The sequence below is a fragment of the Lissotriton helveticus genome, chromosome 2_1 (genome assembly GCF_964261635.1).
Source record: "Lissotriton helveticus chromosome 2_1, aLisHel1.1, whole genome shotgun sequence".
NCBI classification, from domain to species: domain Eukaryota; kingdom Metazoa; phylum Chordata; class Amphibia; order Caudata; family Salamandridae; genus Lissotriton; species Lissotriton helveticus.
In genome coordinates, this window is record NC_136059.1 from 1,022,174,798 (window position 1) to 1,022,198,281 (window position 23,484).

A 23,484-nucleotide genomic window follows, 5' to 3' on the forward strand; every position below is an offset into this window, starting at 1 on the left:
GCTGCAGGCACCAAATGGTTGGGGCAAAAAAGTATCCTTTTCTAAAATTGCCATTTTCAGAATTGGGCCTTAAAATCGGACTTTACCATTAAAGAGGGTTTTAAATTGCAAAAGGCAGGCCTTGCAGTAGTGAAAGCCGAATTTAAGAGTTTCTCATTACCGGGACATGCAAAAGTTAAACGTGCGTGTGTCCAACTTTTTATGTACACTACACCCTGCCCTATGAGCTGCTTAGGGCCTACCTTAGGGGTGACTTATATGTATTAAAAGAAATGTTTAGGCCTGGCAAAAGGTTTATTTTGCTAGGTAGAAATGGTGGTTTAAAATTGCACACACAGGCTGCAATGGCATGCCTGAGACATATTTAAAAGGCTACATAAGTGAGTGGTAGAAAAAGTGCTGCAGACCCACTAGTATCTTTTAATTTACAGGCCCTCGGTACATGTAGTACCACTTTACTAGAGTTTTATAAGTAAATTAAACATGCCAATTTGGTTTAAGCCAATGTTACCATGTTTAGAAGATAGGGCACAAGCACGTTGGCACTGTTTAGCAGTGGTAAAATGCACAGAGTCCTAAAAGCCAACAAAAACTGGGTCAGAACACAGGAGGGTGAATGCAAAAAGTTCAGGGTTGACCCTGCGGAGAGGGCCAAGTTGAACAAATCTCACCTGCCTTCTTGCCAGCGACCAGAAGGCAGACCAACTGCTCCCAGGGGGCCTGCATTCTGTGCTGGCAGTCATTCAGACCTTTCCACTATGCTGAGGAAGTCTAAAAACTGTTACTGTGGAGGAATAGGCAAGTGTTGTAGCATTATCCGTTTTGGTACTGTCCAGGCTTCAGATAAAGTTGAGCAACTTTCATGAAAATCCAATTTTGGGCATGTTTGCAAAAAATGTATGTTCACCAAAGAAGTAGATTGGCTCTGTGCTGTGAAGAGGACGTTTTGCTAGTACCTTTCATGAGTGGACTTATAAATACCAGTTTTAGATTTAAAAGCGGGAGAGTTGACTGCTCTAGCCTACACAGCCAACTATCATTTTGAAATTTTGTTACTACAGCGAACGTTAACCACATATTTGGTTGGTATCCTCTCTAAATATTTATGCACCCGGACCTTCCTGCCTCAAGAAATCCATAGAGGTGACTTAACTAATGTTAGAAGCATGATTTTAAGCATATCAAAAAGTTGTATTTTGACAGCAGAGTAGTGCAACGTTGTTCTTCATCAGGGCTGCAGATACTGTGCTGCAGCTATGCTTTTAAAGATGGATGATTGTAAGTGCACTCTGCAGCCCACAGGTAGAATCTGGTCTGTATGCCACAGTTGTCATTTCTTTGCTACTATTCTGTGGGACCTTACCCAAAATTCAGTTATTCCAGTTAGGGTTAACCAATTATTAACAAGCTTAGGGGAGTCCGAAGAACCCATTCACCAGGAGGTGTTTAGCAATCTCCCCGTTCCAGAGTCCCAAACTGTCAGCAAATCCAATCAAAAAAACTTGGGTAACCATGCAAAAAGATGCTAGAGGTTGGTATTGGGGTAAGTAGTGTTTCAGAAAAGATAACAAAGAGGGAAATAGGACATCAATTAGAGAAATTGGAGGGGTCATTGGTACAAGATGGAGAGAACTTGTATGGTCCTATTAGAGGCTGAAAGGTGATCCTGGAGGTTGGAGCGGACAGTCTGGAAGTAAAAGGAATTAGTAAGTGAAAATGTGCATTTAAAGGTGGGGAGGAACAGGCTGGAACGACCTGCCGTATTTAAATAGACAGGCATGTGGGTACTTCTTTCCCAAATGGTTGTAGTGATTGACCTTGGTTTATGGATGAAGGTTAGAGGGTATAAAGAAGTAGAGAGTAATGTTAGTCTGGATCCAGGGCTTTGCTGTTGGCAGATCGGGATCCTTTTGGTTATGCATGGCCCTCTGATTTATTTAGGGCACAGATGTTTGAAATTTAATAGTTTTGGGGGAGGCTTAGCACGCATTAACTTTTAACACAATGTAGCACACTTTTACATTGAATTCACTGCCAGAAATAAACCACCTGTAAACTCAATTCAGCACAAGTCATACGATGCTTATTGAAGCACATTGATTGGTCGTGCAATTCATCAGTTTACAGCAACTGGTAAACAGATGTATATTTCTATACAACGAAAACGCACAGAGCCAGACAATAGAGCACTGCAAGGTTAATGACGACAAATCATCACACCTCTTTCTCCCAGTGCTGGGAAGCTGTTTTGTCGGATGTGGCTTTTGAATACATTAAAGAATTAACAATTTAAAGAGACAACACAGCGGATATAACCGTTGCCAACTTATTTTCGAAAACTCTCCCGAAATAGTATGGTGGCCTATTTTTAATGATTAAAATTGGAAGCACCTAAAATCAGTACAAACGAGAACTGTATTGCATGAGACAAGGTTTATGCGAGCCAGTGATGGGATTGTCATCTGCTATTTGTAGCTGGGAAGGCTAGTCACATTTATTGTATTCCGCCGCCAAGCCTGCCTGCCCAGCACAGATTACGAAAGCGAGCCCCGCGCAGCCTCTGCCAACAGGCACCACACTTGAGATGAAATATGTGTCTGACTTAAGGCGTGGGAAATGTTCCAAGATTGTGTGCATTTCTCACAAATGTGATCGAACTGAACGTTAACCAAAGATTTTCCTTGTTGGCAGGTGGAGTGGATACAGCAGCAGGTGGTTAAAAGGAGGATAAAGAGAGATTATAAGGCTGGTGGTAGCCAGTCTCCGTTTTTCAACGACCCCAAGTGGCCAAGTATGTGGTATATGGTGAGTATGCACATAGGTCGTTTTCCTGAAAAGTGTCTATGGTGGGTTCCACGCCTTAAATGGTGCTGCATGTCCATCAAGCACAAAACATGCCTTTTTAACTCTTATAAATACATCTGTATCCGGAACAGATATCACTGAATGTATCACAAAGCATTTTGTTTTCCTCGTTGTAGGGCTCAGAGAGGGGGTTTTGTAACTTTGGATGGCATACAATTTAGAAACCTTATTGTGCACTATATGGGTATAACTAAACACAGACTCGTGCTATGTGATGTTCCATAGATCAGCAAGATGTTGTATGTGCATGTCTCACATTTGAAAGACACAAGGCCAGCTCGACCTTCCATCCTTCCTAAGTTGATAAAATGTTTAAAAAGTGGTATCTGCATTGCATGTTGCCTACTAAAGCTACCCCATTAACTACTATTATAAGGGGTGAAATTAAGACACTGTTTCTAGTTCACAGTGTATTGTGCGCCCGTGAGGCGCACAAAGGACCCTTTCGCTAGAAGTGTGTCACGGAGGCATGGGAATGAACTGATTTTAGCCGAGGCATCGGAAATTTACCATGACCCACCACTCACCAATCTGATACCAGGAAGCCGCTGTGGTCGGCGGGCCAAGACTGCTTGGGGAGACGCGGATTACAGATTGGCGTCTCCGATGCTGGTGCAGAGAAGTGCGTGGCAGAAAGAAAGGGGCAGGAGGTGAAAATTGCAGTGACATCATGGCGGCCCCGTTCTGCATCGAATATCCCGAATGCTGCACTGTGGGACTGGTAGTCCTCTGAATTGGCAACAAAAGGTGATTCGAGGCAGGTGAGGCTCCTGAACTACGGAGAGGAGGAGCCCATAAAAGAACAAGTGAACGGAGAGCAGGCATTTGAATTTCGGCATCTGATGAAGGCACATGCCGAAACCTGGTTATGCAGAGAGATTCATTAAATGGCAAACCCCTGAAACCCGCTGTGTCCTTTGCTTTCTTCACCCGGAGGGAAGGAGAAGTTGAATATATATAAATAAATAAATATATATATATATATATATATATATATATATATATATATATATATATCTTCCTTCAGAACAAAAAAGCCAGACTGCAGCCCCGGGGCCGAACAGACGACTCTACGAATCCAATCTGAGGCAGTTGATTTTATTGAGCAGAGCAGAAGCGAAAACTGACGCGTTTCGGGCGGATGCCCTTGATCACAGTATATATATATATATATTTGTGTGTATATATATATTAATTCCTGCACAACATCACTGTCGGCAGAACCAACAGGCACGGACCTCAACCAGACTCACAGAGAGGCTTCAAACGTAATATTATGGCGAAAGCAGTGCAGTTTATTCCAGAGTAAACCACAGAATCAAACGGGCATAATGCCTGCCATGATGCGTTTCACTCGACAGCGAGCTTGATCACATGATCGACACCCCAGCTCGCTTCCACAGCGCTTCTTAGCCGATATATATATTTATGTCTCTGTCTTAAGCCATTTTCAGCTATAGGTCCCTTGGACTTCCTTTCTTGTTATGGGCCCCCCTTACTCTTCTAGGTCGCCTATTTCGAGCGTTTGTGATTTTATCTTTCCCAGTCACTGAATGGATTTCACTTATTTTCCCAGTTATTCGGTTCTCTTTACATCACCCTCACTATCAATCTTGTGTGTTTTTTTTCTTGGTCTTAATATCTTCCCATGGTTTCTGTTGCCCTTCTCTCATATAAGTCTTCTTTGGGTATCCACTTGCACTAGCTGTATTCCATGCAGGGGGTGGGGCAGCTTCTTGGGTAGGTCTCCGATTTGGAGATATTTCTCAACAATTTAGGTACTTTTTCACCCCACCCTCAATAGACTTGCAAATGTACTCTTATCAAACAGAAATATGAAAGGTCGTTGCTTGATACACCGAGAATAAAATAGTTAACCTGAAGTATGCAGCACATGCACATTATCAAGAGATTAGGAGTGTGGCTACCCTACAAAGTGGACCGCATTGAAGGTCTGTATACAAGCCTGTAGAATCCTTGCCGCTGTCTAGTACATGCTAAATTTCTTTTACCTGAACTTCGCAAGAGACAAGCTTGTCTTCCCATACCTTATAGTAAGCAGAATCATTGAGGAAGGGAGACATTCTGTAATACATGATCAAAAGATAAATAGAATTCCCCCCCACTCTGAGCTCAACATGCTAGGTTGCTTAGTTTACAACACATCTTAAGACACCACAAGGTAAATGAATCCATGCAGTCTTTCATAATTAATACCAAATAACATTGAAAGTAAATCACCTGTTTGAAATATGGGCATTAGCAAAGACAAACTACCATAGGCTCTGCATAGCTGTAAATTGTGTCTAGAAAATTTTTCCAAGAAACTTAAAGGACAGTTATTAGTTCATAGATTCTGTCTTGGTGAAACTTTGTTTTACACTGTTGGACCACTAGACATGTGACCTCCTCTTTATTTCTTTACAACTAGTAGTGAGTAGTAGAAGCCTCTACTCCACTGATCCTCATAAACCTTAGCTAAATGGAGTGCAAGCAGGAACAATTATGAGCATTAAAGGTATCCTTTACTGTCCACTTCTGTTGGGCAAGTACCTGGTGGTTTGTGACCCAGACTCCTCTCGTACATTCTATCTGACACATATTTTCCTTCGAAAAATTTCGTTTCATTATCTAAGCAGAAATTAAACATTAATGCATGTTTCAATCAAGTTTCATGTTCTTCTTAGAAAACCAAATGAGCAACTAACATACAGTAAACGGAAAGCAAGAGGGAAAATCAAGGCTTCAAGTACTGACAAATACAACTAAATCAATACAGCTCTGAGACCGTCTAACTGCTCCAGACGTTCCGAAACTTTGACACATTCTCAGTCGTATAGTACAGATGGAACTTGTTTAATTTGCTGGGCTGGAGGCATATGTTCTAATGATCCTACTAAGCACTCTGAAATTCATGGACTTTTACAGTCTGAGTAGAAATGACATTTAAGAAAGTGGACAAGCCAGCATACTCCGCATTAATTTTAAAGCAGACATTACAATGCCTAAGAAAGTCTTGGCAATACATCCCAAAAAAGGAAAGGATTATAAGATCTCCTAAACAATTCATACCTCAGTAGTATTTTGGATTAGCTGTTGGCCTTCCTCATTAGAATCAACAGTGGTGGTCACCTTTTGTAGACTTAATGGCAATCCAAATTTGTATGTTGTTTCCAACCAAGCAGACCTTTTGTCTAAAGGTCCGGAGTTATGTAGTGTAAATTAAATTAGATTATTTCACAGTTCTATGAGGTTGTACCAATAGCAGTTACGCGCTGTGCCTGGAGCAGATAACTGAGATAACAGAACATAGTTGTGATTTCCCTAACACTGAATGGATTCAGGGAGAATGGTTGCACTCAAAAGCTCAACTCTCTTTGAATCATGCTGTAAACATTAATATTTAAGCATTTTCCTCACTGTATCTCTGGATGGCTTATTATGAACCCACATCACCCAAATGGAAAATTTTCTTAGATGAACTAAACCTTTATCTACTTGTTCAATAAATTAACGCTTCCTAAAATTGGTTCTACTGGCACAGATCAGGTATGTCTTCAGATAGATCTTTGTTGTTCTCTCTTCATAGGCTCTCTATTGGCACTGACTTGATATTATTGAGAGCTATATTCCAAAACCCAGCATTGTGTCCATTCACTTCAGGCCATAAGCATATATTTTATGGTTAATGCTCATCATTTTAAAAGTCTTTAATGCATTTGGCAAAGGACACTTTATGTGCACAGTTGCCACCTACCTTAAGTCAAGCATTTTAAATTGCATGAATAGCTAGCTTATGGTAACTGATAAGTAATTGAAAATATGAGAGATGCTCTATTTGTCAGAATAATTAATATTGACTTTTTTTAGAACCCACAGTAATCTGAACCGGTAAGCAAACGTCCTGAGGTAGAAGTTGAATCATAGGCTGCTTCACTGGATTAGTACTATTGCATCAGCAAAACGTTTAGAAAGGTATTCAATAATTAACTTCTAGTTTAAAACGAATTTCTGCTGTCTTTGATCCTTGATCTTTCTTATCTTAATTCTAATCATCAATGTCTAGGTCCATATTCTCTTCCATTTACCATTGACCTCACTCTTCTTCATCCAAGAAAACTTCCCTTTTCTCTAATACAGTACGTGCATGGTGTACTGCTAATAATGGGCTGTGAAAATACTTAACCCAAAAATGTTCTCACATAAATGAATATCCAATCATATTGCTGTAGTCTGTGGCTAACCATTTTAAATTCTGAAATTTCTGGTTTGTGACTTGTTTCCTCTTTCTTTTAACTTTTTAATTAATCTGTTTGATATAGGAGGATATTTAGAGTTATTGGTATGTTGGATGTCTCCTAAAATGGGTTGTCTCATGCGCCCTATTTAGAATGTATAGCTAGCAATATATTTTAAATAGGGTGATTTGACATCCTCCAAACTCTAAGTAACCCCATAGTCTTTTTACAGCAATTTGAATATATTCAAATAGTTTGAATTCCGTTTCTAACTAGGTTTTTTTAGTGCTTGCTTAGATTATTTCTTCTTTTCATAAACAATTATTCAACATTGTTATGTTTTAACATTAAAGAAATAGAATTATCGAATTGGAAACTAAGGTTACAATTAAATATGAGCAATAAACTGAAACTTCCTGAAAATCTTAGTTATTGGGGCTTGTCCTATTAGAACGCACCCTCCTGTACTCCAAAAGTAACATGGTGGCAAACTAACTAAATGAAATAAGCATTGGCTTCTTTTATGCTTTCAATTGTATAGGTAGCCTCATCATCTGCAAATAAATCATTTGTGGGATGGAATTGGAGAAAATAACATAGTAAGGTAATGTTTCTGGACAGTCTACAATAGTCACAGTTTTTTTGCTTTGCATATAAATAACACCAGTAGTTGCTCACAGTGATTTTGGATTGCACAAGGATAATTAATTATAACACCATAATCCCCCTTTAGAAAATATGGACCATTAGTAGCAAACAAATGGTTTAAAACATTTAATTAGGCTCGTAAGAAAAACCTGGCGGGCAGAGTGTTGGGTGTTGGAGGAGCTTCAGAATATATTTATGAGTGTTTTATTTTCCAAACCATATCTTGTCTGATCAAGGAGGCAAATTGGATAACTCTTCTAGAACAACCCTAAACCAGACACAAGAAAGAAAAAGTCCCAATATGATTCATAACCAATTTTCAAAACAGCCTTCCGCATATATGTCAAGATCCTGAAAAGACAGTTATCGCCTGAGGCTTCACCCAGCATTAAAAACTTACATAATTGATGGGCTTTATAGATCCCAGAACTTAAAACAAATACTATGTCCCTCCGATTTTGATCCTACAACGAAGAATCAACCAAAGGACTAAATCAAGGGCTTTTTCTCCTGCACTAACGGTCTCTTCAAGCTAGGGATGAACAAAATACAGAACATCACGTTTAGCAATGGATATCATCATACCCTCAATCAACTACTCAATTACAATAGCTCATTTGTTAGACACAATCAAATTCCTCTGCTCTAAAATGTTATATTGGTAGCACTACCACGTCTCTTAAAACCTGTATTCATAAATATAATCATAACCTACATAAGCAAGACACTAAGCAACGTTTGGTGGAACTCTTTATGAAAAACCATCGACATGACTGGAAATTTGAATTTCTTGCCATGGAACACATTCCCTCCCCACACCAGGGAGAGCAGTAGAGAACTGAAATTAGGACCGAGAGATTTTATGGATTGTTTGGACTGAGCCGGTTAAACTGGGCTTGGCTCAGGATTAAGACATTCACTATTAGTCTAGATTTAATTCTGGGCTCTTCACCAAGAAAGGTGAATGATGTTAACACCATCAATTTGACACTAAATGCATCCCGATTTCATCTGTTGAATGCCCACTAAATAGTAATGATATTGAGGCTTGGCTGAAGGCAATCAGCACACTATGTATCCTTTGTTCAGGACTAATTCAAGTTGCCTCACAAATTGAACTCTAAGATTAGAGGGTTAACTGACTTCCAGTCTTTCCAATGTCGTAATATAAGGAAACTATTGTTATTGTTCTGGGGTGGGGATCTTTAAAGCTATTTAATTTAACAATTCAATACCTATTGCTATATACTTCAGATAATTCCTTCATCACTGTATTCCAAATAATTTTCTTAAAAATCTATATACTTGTCACTGTCTTAAATATAACCCTGAAATGAAAGTAGATATTTTGATCCCTCAAGTATGTTGTTGTAACTGCCCATGTATGTATTATGGTGTTTCAGCTGGAAAGGGTACATTTTGAGATGGAGGTGATGGCCTTTTGCCTGCTACAGATTATCTTTCAGAGCAATTGAAATTGTTATGTTTATGGAACAAAGAGAGCTGGATGTCTCATGACCCTCAGTCATGCCATTAATATTGATGAATGGAATGATCCATTTCTAAAATATCTGGGAAGATGACTAAATATATTATTATTTGGGCTATTTTTTAGCCTATCACCAAACTTAATGTATGCGCCCCATATTTACGGGCCTGTGTCATCTAAATTCCAAGCCTCCCCACTTCAAGATGGCGGTCATGAGTTTACAGTGGCATAATGAGCTATTGGGTTCAGCGTCTTCTGTACATTTTTAAAGTTGACGTCAGCAGATCAAGCACCATCACTTGCTCACAGGGATCAAGACCACATGGCTCTTTTCACGGGGGACAACAGCACTCTCTCTTCATATTTGACAGAGGGCTTTCAGGAAGTACTCAGACGCCCTTTCAGTACTAAAACATGTGTTATGTTAAGCACTTTGCACCCCCAGTTTTCCTTGCCCTACTTATTTTCACTATTTTGACTTATTGGGGGACCACCTGGTTTCCTCCAGGATCCCCTCTTTGATTCTTATTTGGTGGTCTTTAATTTTAGGTCACAGGAACTATTTTCCTCAGAGATGTATTTGTGCCTTCAACCAATTGTAAGTGTACATCCCAGCTGCATATGTGCTTTTCAATACATGAGCCTGCTTGCTCTCCCTCTAAATTAAACTGTTTTACTAACCTCTACAGGTCTACTCACTATAATTTGACATACTTCTGAGCCATTGTGCTCGTGCAATTTGATTGGTTTTTCCATCAAGGTATTTGGTCTAAAATGTATTGTTAAATGTTTTTGATTAGTGCGTTACATCCAAATCTGTCAACCTCACTGTGCATCCTTAGATTACACAGGTAATTCTCACTTATGTTCTGCATACGATTATGGTATTTTCTAATGGTTTGTCCCTAAACCTTCCCTTTTTTGTTCTTCTTGATCACTTCTCCATCATGCACCAAAGCGTCCATGTGAGTGCGTTCTTCCAAACCACTCCCTTCTCATAGTCATCCCAATATTATAGAAGTTTGTCCCAAGATCAAGTTGCAATGCTTCACAGAGTGTCACACGGATGCATGACTTCAATCTCTTGAAATTGCGCATATTTTATAATCAATCTTCTCTTATTTGTTTTTCTTTTCTCTTTCTCTTTTTTCTATATATAATGTGGTTGTTTTCTACCTTGTTTCTATATGTAATGTAGTTGTTGTCTACATTGTCGTTTGTATATGTGATTGATTTTCAACCATGAAAAAGCCCTGGCTTTTTTGCTCCTAAAAGGCGAAACACGTGTTGGCGGAGCTTTCACAACTACAAATAATTGTATCAAGTACACTTTGAATAAAAGGCTGAATTTTTGCAACCAATATATACATTCTTATATTTTGAATCTAAGAATATTGGAGTTATCTACACAATGGCAATATTTTTTAATCACACCTACAGTCCCGTTATTTTCTGGGAAATAAAGTTAATCACAAAGTTGTACTATTTGTAATGTATTTGCATCTAATCTGTGCTTAGGCAGTTTCCTAGGTTTTGGACTTTCATCTAGGCAGATGCACTTAAAACCAATTGATTAAAATTTTGACAGGGTATTATTGGACAAAGGGAACTAGCAAATAGCCCATGTCTTTCATTTTAATTTAGTCAATGTATGTATGCATATATATGGTATTTCTATAGTACAACCCTAACCAAAAGACAGCAGAGCGCTGTACATAGTCAAAGTCAAGCTTAAAGTTGACGAGTAATAGGAGAAGAAGCTGAATCATTTATGGTTAATGCACTGTGATGTATGTTCTTTAAAGAGATGAGTCTTCAGCTCTTTCCCAAATTGCAGCAGCATTAAGACGGTCCTGAGGGATATGGGGATGTTGTTACAGAGCCTGGGTACATAGATGGAAATTGCCTGTTGCCCTGTTTGTTTGTTTTTTGCACTTATTAGACTGCAGTGTGATGGAGTCCTGGCTGTGCTGAGAGCCACCAGAGAAGTTGAGCTTGTCTGCAAGATAAGGGAGTGCAGAATTGTGATGGCATTGTAAATTATGCAGCTGGTTTTGAAGAGGGTGCAGGAAAGCATGGGAAGTCAACGGAGTTTCAACGGGTGGGGGTTATGTGATCATATTTCTTCAGGCCCTGGATGAGATGTGCTGCACCATGCAGGATGGCTCAAAGGGGTGCCATTGTGGGCTCTGGGAGGCCATGGAGTAGGGCATTGCCACCATCCAGATGAGAGTAGAGGATTTGCACAGCAGTTCTGAAGTAGCTATTTACAAGAAACAACTTCACTTGTTTAGAAGAGAGAGCTGGTACTAGGCTGTCTTTGTTTTTTTGACACTGTGTTCTTTGAGGGAGAGGTTGGTGTCCAGGGTGAATTCAAGTGATTTGAATGCCATTGAACCAATTTTGTTGTGTAGCTTGTTTGTTGTTCTTGGCTAATAAAAGTAATTGTCTTGTTTGGATTGGGCTCCAGGTAGGGGTCTGACATCCAGGTCTGGATGATGTGCAAGCAGTGATTAAGGCGCTGAGTGTCTGAAGTTCATAGCTTCTTATCAGACAGCTGTATCTATGCACGCTTTTTGGAAATAACTGGAAGAACATTGTAAGTGCATGAATAGGGTAATTATAAATATAATTTGTTTTCAGCACCTTGGTGTGTTTTGGAGGTAAAAAACAAAAAGGGAACCAATCTGTCACTTGTATTTTATGTACTCAAATCGTCAGAGGGAATTTATGGGGAGGAGATTTATTGTTTTAATATATTTTGCCATTTGAGTTCAAAGAGTTTTCGCCAATAATAAGTTGATCATTTCTACAGTAAAGCATTGTGGCACAAATGTATTAATAGGTCAAATTAGTCAGTCAGGTATTCGTCCACCCTGCCTTGTGCCAATGAAATATGTAGAACAGAAGACTGACTATATACACAGCACTGTTTTCAGCCGGTAACCCATATACCTGTTTGCCTTTCTTTTTTTCCTTTTTTAAAGTTTATTCGATTTTCATGTGCTGATGCACTTTTCCACTTGTAAGGGGTTTGGCGCCAATTTCCAGTATGGAGAGCCAGCTTTAGTGCTGGTGGCACCCGGTGCAATAATCTTTTTTGGAAGTCCTCCTCTTCCCCATCCCCCAATGACCACCTTCTCCGAGGATCCCTTCACTACCACTCTCCACCAGTGGCCCTTATCACTCCATAGCCCCTCTCCACATATGTTTAATTTATTTTACAGCGCTGGTTGGGGTTGGCTTTACTAATGAGAATGTGTGTTCGAGGCATATGAGGTGCAGATACTACACTTTTGCATTAGATTGCCACCTGGTGTTGGGCTCGGATGATTGCATGTTGTCGTCTTGGAAGAAGTCTTTTGTAGTCCCGAGATAGGTGACTCCTCCCTTGGACGATAGTGCGCATGGGCATCGACTCCATCCTTAGATTATTTTTTTCCGCCACTGGGTTCGGATGAACTTTTTCCGCTCTGCCTCGAAATCTACTTTTCAAGTACTTTAAAGTTCAAAAAATCATTAAAACTTTACTTAACTACTTTCGATATCGACTAACATCGTTTTGACTCAATCAGCTCGATTCCGGTCGGCGACGTGGGCCGTGGGCCGTGGGGCCTATCCACGCAGTGAAGCCTACACCTCATGGAAAGAAAGCCATTTAAGAAATTCCCAGAGTGTGGAGCAAAGTTTCCACACAGTGACCACCACGAGGACTGCAACCTGTGCTTATCGCCAGAACACGACGAATCCAGCTGTACAGCCTGCGCGTTCTTTCCATCCAAGAAAACCATCCGAGATCAGAGGGCTCCTCGACGCGACATGCAGAGATCAGCTCCGGACCCGGTGGACATCTTCGATGAGGAGGTTCCTCTCGTTCCCGAAGAAGATTCCGATGATCTCCAAATCGTATCAGAGGCAGACGACTCCGATGACTCCATACCATCGGGTCAGCGCGTGAGTACTACTGCCCCTGCACCACACACAGCACCCAGATCGAAGGCAAAGGTCAATAGTCCGCCTCCGGGGCCCAGTAGCAACCGAAAAACCACTTCAAAAGCCCCGGCTCCGAAGAAAGCAGTTAAGCCTTCCGGTAGCTCTTTACCGAGCAAGCCGCACTTGCTGATCCCACCAGCTCCCTCGGCACCGAAACCAAAAGAAGTCTTGGCTCCAAGACCGTCGACTTCGAAAGACAAAGGTGCGAAGCCAGCGTCCGACGCCTTGAAGCAGACTAGACCAGCTTCCACTCCGAAGACATAGTCTTCGGTACCGAAACCGACAAGGCCTGATTCCATGCGCCCAAGCCCTCAATACAGCCTACGACACCGAAAGCAACACCTTCGGTGCCGAAAACTACGCCGAAGGACAATGTAACACCTCCTAAGGCTAAAGATAAGCAGCAACCTCGTCCGGAACCGAAAAAATCGGCGCCGACGAAGGTTCCACAAGGAGAAGAACTTTTCCAAACAGATCCTCTGCGAAACAAGATCTACATTGACCCAAAAACAGGTGCTGTATCCACTATACCACACAAGAAGAGGAAGGCAGATACAACAACCACACCTGTAGTACCTGCCAAGAAGAAGGACTCTGCCACATCTCCTATGCACCGTTCTTCTCCTATACTTCCTTCTCCTTCATCCCCTGTTCCTCTTAACATTTCACCACAGATTTCTCCTCCACATTCTCCTACTCTGTCTTCACACTCTCCTCAAAACGATGACGAGTAGAGCCTAGGGAGAGAGATGGACCCAGAACAGCCTTTCCCGTACCCTTTAGATGATCCAGACTGGGAGTAAGCAAACCCACGAGATGTACCAGATATTCCTGACCCACTGTCATTATCCATAAAAACCGTCTCCACCAGAAGATAACATTGTTTTTGAACAGAGCTGCCATTCACCATGGGGTCACTATGCATTCTGATGAGACAGAGGAGGATTTTCTATTAGACACATTTGAACAATCGCAAAGGTCAGTTCAAATTCTTCCTATGATCAAACGGGTCATCAAACATGCTCCAGAGATATTTAAAGACCCTGTACGTACTAGGATCCTAAACCCTAGAATTGAGAAAAAATATAGGCCTGCATCTGTGGATCCAGCCTACATTAAAGGACAGCTACCATTAGATTCACTAGTTGTATCAAATGCTAGGAAAAGGGCAAACTCACAAACGTCAGGTGAGGCACCCCCACCTGGCAAAGAATCTAAAGTTATAGATGCTTCAGGCAAAAGAATAGCTGCGCAAGCTACTAACATATGGTGTATAGCTAACACACAAGCTCTCCTTTCAAGATATGATAGGGCTCATTATGATCAGTTGGAGAAACTATTAGGGCTCATTATGATCAGTTGGAGAAACTATTAGAACATCTACCTGACCAATATAAAATGCTGGCAAACGACCTTATATAAGAAGGCAAGCTAATTTCCAATGCCTCAATCAAGTGTGCACTTGATGTGGCAGACACTGCGTCTAGAGCTCTGAACACTAGTGTCCTACTTAGAAGACATGCGTGGCTACGCATTTCAGGATTTAAACAGGAAGTGCAAACTACCATTTTAAATCAACCATTTAATCAAAATCAATTGTTTGGACCAGAGGTAGACACAGCACTTGAAAAGATGAAGAAGGATACAGAGACTGCCAAATCTATGGGAGCTTTACAGTCCACACAAGCTAAACATTCCTTTCGTCGCTCCTTCTACAAAGGAGGCTCCAAACAGACTGGAGCAGACAATACAACATCCTTCAAATCTAACATACAAACATCCTCTAACAAAGGTTATTTTAGAGGAGGATATAGAGGAAACAACAACAAAGGAAGAGGTTGGGGTAACAACAATAATCAAACCTCTTCCACCACAAAACAGTGACTTTCCTCTGCTCCTCCAACAGCATTCCACTCCTGTGGGGAGCAGATTAACACAGTTCCTACCTGTCTGGAATTCCATTACAACAGACAAGTGGGTAAGTAAAATTCTCCAGTATTACATCTTTCATAGATTCACATGCTTGTATCTTCCCCGTCGTCATGGTGGGAGTCTCACGGTAACAGAATGACCAAAGCAGTATCATAGAGAAGAAAAAACTGCATAGAAAAGCCCCTAGGGACTGTAGTATTTGGTAGCCAGACCTCCTCATTGTTTGGTCCAAAAGTCAGCCAATCAGCAAAGCTGCCCTGCCCTCACACTCCCCAGCAGAAGTTTCCTGCCTCAGATTTCCAACCGCCTTCGTGTGAGAAAAGAGTCTCCCTGAGCTCTGCTCAGTTTTGCTGTTCCTGAGTGAACTATTGACCTTTTATTTCTACTATCTTTTCATCTGGATTAAGGTATTGTGTGTACCTAATTTCTTTCATAATGGCTGAAAGCTCTAAGAAGAGGCTTTTCAGGCCTTGCAGATCCTGTGGAAAGGCTAGGCTTTTCTCTGAAAATCCTCACAAGGACTGCTTATATTGCCTTCATCCTAAGCATGTGGCCAAGGATTGTAAATATTGTAGAACCTTCTCTGCTAAAACTCTGAGGGACAGAGAGGCTCGTTTGCTGTTGTGGCTTCAAAAGAAGAAGGCTGCATCAGACTCAGATTCTGAGGAGGAATCTTCTAAATTAACACCTAAAAAGAGAAAGGCCTCACTTTCTGAGGAGAGGGTGGAGCCTAAAAGGTTTATCAAAGGAGAAAGTGGCTTCATCTCTCCCTCTTACTCCCCTCAAGAAGCCGTCAGGTCAGAAAGGGGCAGGGTCTGCTCCGTCGACCAGTTCACTGGTTTCTGATGCAAAATCTTTGGTAAAGTCTTCAGCCCCGTCGACGACTTCACCGTCGACGACGACTGTTTCGACGACGGCGGCTCCGTCGATGGCAGGATTTAAGGCGTCGACGACGAGTATGACCATCCCGTCGACGAAGAAACCGTCGACGACGAAGACGTCGTCGACGACGAAAGGCTCGAAGACGTCGACGACTCCGTCGACGGAGACCCCGTCGACAGCGGTCTCGTCGACGATGACTTTGGTGACGACGGCTCCGTCGACGATGGCTGTCGTCGACGACACCGTCGACAATGACTGTAATTTCAACAGCAAAGGCTATTAAATCGCCACAGTCGAAGACTATGATCTCTATTCGATCTTTTCAGTCGTCAAGGGGCTCGGCGACTATAAGCAAATCTGCAGAATTCATGGCGTGGACGCAGATTTTGCCTCTACCACCATCTTCTTTACTGGAACAGGATTCAGAAGGAGAGGAGTAGTCAGGTGCGGCCTACAGCCCCTCACAACTCAAAATAAAGAGCCAAGATACAGACGAGGAAGAGGTGTTTTCCTTCAAGGAGAGAGCTCAATCTACGAGATATGAATCTTTCCAGGAAACATGTAACTATGATGAGGACGAGCAGCAAGAAGAGTCGCGAGAGGAGTCGCAAGAAGAGTCTGTCTCCATACCTACTTCTCTTGTCTCTGACCTGAGGTTCATGATTAATGACTATTATCGTCGTTTTCCGGAGGCAAATGTGCCTCCGTCATCTACGCCGGTGGCTACATCGCAACCTCCGAAGAACCAATCTACTCCTCAGGAGCAGGTGGTAAGGTCACCACCAGTGATAACAATCCGGGATGATCTGACGGAGTCTGATGATGATGATCAGCCTGAGGAAGGTGAGCTTGTACAAGATTCTACTGGACAGGAATGGAATGAGTACATTTTGCCGTCGGCTCCTTCACCTATTCCGCCGCCAACCACTTCCCCTCCTCAGGACATTGGAGGCTTCCATGACATTATGGAAAAAGCGGCTAAAAGGTTTGATTTGGATATGGAGGTTAAAGAAACGGAATGTTTCTTATATGATTTTAAAGATGATGCCAGGAAATCTGCTCGCTCAATTCAGATTATCCCTCACGTTTGTGAAGAAGGCCTGAAAATTTTAAAGACACCCGCTTCCATCGCGGTTTCGGTTCCTAGAATCGAAAAGAAATATAGAGCACCAGAGTCTGCTGCGGCCTGTCTTATAGGACACCTGAGACCGGAGTCGGTGGGGACGCAGGCGGCGCAGAGGTACTCCAAGAATCCAGTTGCTACTTCATTGGTGCCGCCAGATAAGGAAGGACGGAGGATGGATGGAGCCGGAAAGAGGTTTGCGGTCATGGCAGCCTCTACGATTAAAGCAGCCAATGCTATGACCCTTATTAGCCGTTTTAATAGGCAAATGTGGTGTGATTTGGCACCCATTCTGTCTGCACTGCTGGAGGATAAGAAAGAAGCGGCAGCGGCTATCCTTCGAGACGGGGCAAAGTCAGCATCAGAATCTATTGACATTGCCATGGATGTATCCTCTATGGCGTTCAGGCAGATGGCAGGAGCAGTTTCGCTTCGGAGACAGGGTTGGCTAAAGGCAACATCCTTTCGTCCGGAGGTGCAAGCAAAGATTGTAGACATGCCTTTTGATGGCGAAAATCTATTTGGAAAGCACGTCGACGAGGCGCTGCAGGGTATTAAATCAAACACGGATACAGCTAGAGCGTTGGGATCCCTTCTGCAAGGACGGTTCCAGTCCTTTCGTAAAAGAGGTGCAAGGGGTCAATTTAATCAGAGGTCTTCATTTCAGACCAACAGATATCAACCTTATAACCAACAAGGATATAGGCAATACAATACAGGCAATCAGTACAGGACCTCCAACTCCTCTTACCAGCAGCAGTCTAGGGGCAAGTCCTCCAATAGAGGGAGGAATCAACAGTCTAACAAACGACAATGATTTCAGGCAGGCGCTCCCCACACAGCAGATCCCGGAAAACGACCACTATCTGTCTCAATACTTCAACAACTGGATATCCATAACATCAGACAAATGGGTTTTGGACGTAATAAGCAGAGGCCATACCCTGGAGTTTGTGGAAATGCCACCAGATCACCCCCCGGTGCTCAGGCATCACCAACATCGCCAGGATCTGCAAACGGAAGTCCTTTCACTATTGCAGAAGGGGGCTATAGAGGAAGTACCTCAACAACACTGAGGGAAAGGCTTCCATTTGTATTTCTTCCTCATCAAAAAGAAACAATCTCTGAAGTGGAGACAGGTACTGGATTTGAGAGATCTGAATCAATTCCCTTCCGAATGCTTTCCTTGCAAGAGATCCTTCTAATGTTAAAAGAGAACGACTACATGGCGTCACTGGATCTCATGGATGCATACTTCCATATCCCAATTCATCGGAAGCACAGGAAGTTTTTAAGGTTCGCTGTGGAGAGTCACCATTTCCAATTCAAGGTGTTACCTTTTGGCCTCAAATCGGCCCGAGGGTGTTTACCAAATGCATGGCCCCTGTGGCGGCCCACTTAAGGTTGAAGGGGCATTGCATTTACCCATATCTCGACGATTGGCTGGTGACAGGACCATCATTCACAAGAGCCAGAGGGTCCCTTCAGTGCTGCATCCGCCTTTTCCATCGGTTAGGACTAAGAACCAACTTGGAAAAGTCTTCACTGATTCCAGCCCACGGCATTCAATTCCTAGGGGCATGGATATGCACCAGGGAAATGAAAGTATACCAATCCGAGGACCGGATGAGAAAAATAATAAGCCTTGCAACATCCCTTCAAACAAAAAGGTTCACTTCTGTGCGGATGTACAAGTCCTTGTTGGGGATGATGTCCTCTTGCATCCCACTGATTCCAAACTGCCGTCTTCAAATGAGACCCTTGCAGGAACATCTAGACGAGCAGTGGGTTCAGTCCAAAGGAACCTTCGAAGATCGGATTACCATCACTCAACGTATGAAGGTGGCCATGTCATGGTGGAAGGTTCAGAAGAACTTGAATCAGGGTCTCATCTTTGTACCTCAAACTCACGAATATGTGATGACGACGGACGCTTTGTGGCAAGGATGGGGCACACATCTCCAGGAGCTGAAAATCCAGGGCCACTGGTCAGAGTGGGAAGCACAGCTTCACATAAATCTGTTGGAACTCAAAGCGGTGTTTCTGGGGCTCCAAGCTTTCCTTCCCAGAATACAGAACTCGTCGGTGCTCATTCAGACGGACAGCACCACGACTATGTTTTATCTTCTGAAGCAAGGAGGAACAAGATCCAAACCTCTTTCTGCGCTGGCGCAAAGAATTTGGAAATGGCTGTTAAAACACAACATTTCTATTCGGGTGCAGCATATACAAGGCATCCTCAACACAAGAGCAGACGTCCTGAGTCGCACGACAAGTGTGCTGCACGAGTGGGAACTGAACGACACTCAGCTTCACAGAGTATTCCAAAGATGGGGCACACCAACGTTCGACTTGTTCGCAACCCGAGACAATTCGAAATGCGATCAGTTTGCGTCCAGGTACCCTCAGCGGGATTCCAAAGGAGATGCGTTTCACATGGACTGGACGGGAATGTTCGCTTACGCATTCCCACCAATTCCTTTAATACCACGAGTGATTCGCAAAATGAGATCAGAACCATGTCATGTCATTCTGATAGCACCAGCTTGGCCGAGGCAGGCATGGTTTTCAGATCTGCTGCAAATGTCGAAAGGCAACAAGGTGCAATTCCCGACATTCCAGAGCCTCATATCAATGAGCAACGGACAAATTCTGCATCCGGACCTACCATCGCTAAAATTATCCGCATGGAACCTCATGAGCGGGAATTTCAAGCCATGAGTATTCCACAAGACTGCCGACAAATACTTTCACAATCCAGAGCTATGTCAACCAACAAGACATACACAGCCAAATGGACACGCTTCTGTCACTGGTGTACTAGTCAAAGTCTACATCCATTGACGGTACCCCCAGAAGGTATTCTGCCATACCTGTTGTCATTGTCAAAAGCAGGTCTGTCTCATGCCTCGCTGAAGGTGCATTTGGCGGCGATCTCAAGATTTAGGAGAACACCATACGAGCCGTCTCCTGGTCCCACAGGCTGATAAAAGAATTCGTTAAAGGGCTCTTTCGAGCTTTACCACCCATTCTACGACCGCCAGTACCCTGGCATCTCAATACAGTCTTAACGCAGCCATTTGAGCCAATACACAAGACGGACTTACAATTCCTCTCATGAAAGACAGCCCTGCTGCTAGCTCTGACCTCGGCGAGGAGAGTTAGCGAAATACAAGCCTTTTCTGCAATTTCGTCAGGACAGGGTTATACTACGGACAAATCCTAAGTTTATACCCAAGGTTACTACTTCTTTTCACTTGAATGAGCTAATTATTTTGCCTACCTTCTTCAACAATCCCTCATCTGAAGCAGAAAGAGCGCTGCATTCTTTGGACATCGCTAGATGTTTGAAATTCTACATCGAACGAACAAGAACATTCCGCAAATCTAAACAGTTATTCATTGCATTTGAAGGTCAGAGGAAAGGGCTACCTCTGTCAAGACTGAATATCGCCAGATGGATATCATCGGCTATCATTAAGTGTCATGAGAAAGCTGGAAAGCCGCTTCATTCCAGAGTGACTGCTCATTCCACAAGAAAGATGGCGACATCGATAGCCTTATTTGCAGGAGTGTCTCTACCGGACATCTGCAGAGCAGCGACTTGGAAGAGTGTGCATTCATTTACCAAGCACTACTGTCTTGACACTGCGTGGAAAGAGGACACAGCAGTGGGGCAAGCTGTTCTGAAACGTCTGTTTCAATAAGGTATTTTGTTTTTCTCTATTAATACTCTATGCAATGTGTCTATGTATATACATATTTATATATCTATATGAAGAATCTGATTCTGTTATACATGGTTTTCTATTCTTATCTGCCCTGTATATTTTCAGATCATGTTCTAACGATATTTCAGCTGCAGAACTTCCTTCTGGGTTCTATCCTGGAAACGCTGCAGGCTTTGTGGGTACTACTTACTAATCTGATACAAGCATGTGAATCTATGAAAGATGTAATACTGGAGAAGGAATTAGTTACTTACCTGTACACTATAGTTCTCCAGTATTATCTTTCATAGATTTACATGCGCCCGCCCACCTCTCCATTTCTCAGGCAGAACTTATGGTCTCGGTATTTATCCAGGTCTCTCACTTGGGGCCGGAAATCTGAGGCAGGAAGCTTCTGCTGGGGAGTGTGAGGGCAGGGCAGCTATGCTGATTGGCTGACTTTTGGACCAAACAATGAGGAGGTCTGGCTACCAAATACTACAGTCCCTAGGGGCTTTTCTATGCAGTTTTTTCTTCTCTATGATACTGCTTTGTTCATTCTGTTACCGTGAGACTCCCACCATGACGACGGGGAAGATACAAGCATGTGAATCTATGAAAGATAATACTGGAGAACTATAGTGTACAGGTAAGTAACTAATTCCTTATCCAGTATGGCTACTGCCTGGAACCAACAGCAACCCCTCCATACATACCACCCAAGCGGCGTCCAATGTCTGCAGAACATCTTACTCTGCTCAAACAAGAAGTCCTGTCACTTCTTCAAAAGGACGCAATAGAAATAGTTACTTTACAACACCAAGGAACAGGGGTTTACTCGCTGTATTTTCTAATACCCAAGAAGGACGGGACACTAAGACCAATTCTCGACCTCCGGCCCCTCAATCGTGACATACAATCAGATCATTTTCATATAATCACTTTACAACAAGTGCTTCCACTGCTGCAACAAGGCGATTTCCTTACAACACTAGATCTAAAGGACGCCTACTTCCACATTCCTATACATCCTGCTCACAGGAAGTATCTAAGGTTTGTACTGGAAGGACAACATTATCAATTCAAAGTCCTTCCATTCGGAGTTACAACAGAACCAAGAGTATTCACAAAGTGCCTAGCAGTAGTAGCGGTACAAAAGGGGGTGGTGATGGACGGAGCATCTGAACCAATCAAACACTCACACCCAGTCAAAAGATCTGGGTTGAATCCATCACCGTTCTTTAGCCCACTCTGCCACCCCAGTTCAGATATGGCTATATGCAAATCAGTCTGACCCTGTGCCTCATGGGAACAGTCCAGCCCGAACTGCCAAGCCATGCCTTCCCTGGACCGGAAACAAGCTTCCGAGGACCGGTTTCTGGCATTACAGCCGTCTTCAGCCCGGCTTGCTTAAATCCAGTGGCAAAGTGAGCAAGGGACTCACGTCTGAGCATACCCGGCCAAAAGCGGTACAAAAGGGGGTGGTGATGGACGGAGCATCTGAACCAATCAAACACTCATACCCAGTCAAAAGATCTGGGTTGAATCCATCACTGTTCTTTAGCCCACTCTGCCACCCCAGTTCAGACATGGCTATATGCAAATCAGTCTGACCAGGTGTGAGTGTTTGATTGGTTTAGATGCTCCGTCCATCACCACCCCTTTTGTACAGCAGTAGTAGCAGCACATCTCAGGAGACAACAAATACATGTCTTCCCTTATCTAGACTATTGGCTATTAAAAGCCAAGTCATTCAATTAGTGTGTTCAACACACACATCAGACAATTCAAACATTGCATGACTTAGGGTTCACAATAAACTACACTGAGTCGCACCTGCAACCCTCTCATACACATCAGTATCTAGGGGCTACAATAAACACGTCTACAGCTCTAGCGTATCCCAGTCCAGCGAGGATACAGAGCATTCAGGCCTTAGTCACAAGCTTCCAACATCAACACTCTCCAAGCCAGAGTGTTCATGAGACTAATAGGCATGATGGCATCTTGTGTTCATGAGACTAGATGCGCCCGTTACAGGAGTGTCTAGCACAACAGTGCAGTGGAACCAGGCTCAAGGGCAACCAACAGACCTGGTGTCGCTCTCTGCAGTGTTGGAACACCAAAAACTTGACAAAGGGGCGGCCGTTCCTCGAACCTGTTCCACAAATAGTGCTCACAGCAGACGCATCTCTCACAGGATGGGGAGCCCATTCCCTACATCATACAACTCAAGGGAAATAGAACATTCAACCAAAATTGTTCCATATCAACCATCTAGAGCTGCTAGCAATATTCTTAGCACTCAAAACATTGCAAGTACAAGTACAAAACAAACCTGTATTAATCCGGACGACAACATGACAGCTATGTATTATATACAAAAACAGGGGGGGGGACACACTCTCTACAACTGTCCCAGCTTGCACAGAAAATTTGGAGATGGGCCATTCCACAAAATATATATCTGCTAGTAGAGCACCTTCCAGGAGTTCACAATCAGATAGCAGATCTGTTGAGTCGGCAGACACAACAAATTCACGAATGGGAACTACATCCGCAAGTTCTTCAACCATTTTTCCACAAGTTGGGTCATCTAGACAT

The 23,484-nt window shown here is 42.8% G+C and overlaps 1 protein-coding gene across 4 annotated transcripts in view; it reads left to right on the forward strand.

The window, feature by feature from the left end:
• PCSK5 (proprotein convertase subtilisin/kexin type 5) overlaps positions 1-23,484 on the forward strand; it is a 1,700,773-nt gene that overhangs the window by 340,773 nt on the left and 1,336,516 nt on the right. For all 4 annotated transcript variants that reach the window (XR_013607101.1, XM_078675787.1, XM_078675788.1 and 1 more), the window contains exon 3: positions 2,692-2,805. Coding sequence is in view for 3 of the 4 variants with exons in the window: in XM_078675787.1 (XP_078531913.1) it covers positions 2,692-2,805 (114 nt within the window). In the remaining variant the exon portion in view is untranslated. The remainder of the gene's footprint in view (positions 1-2,691; positions 2,806-23,484) is intronic.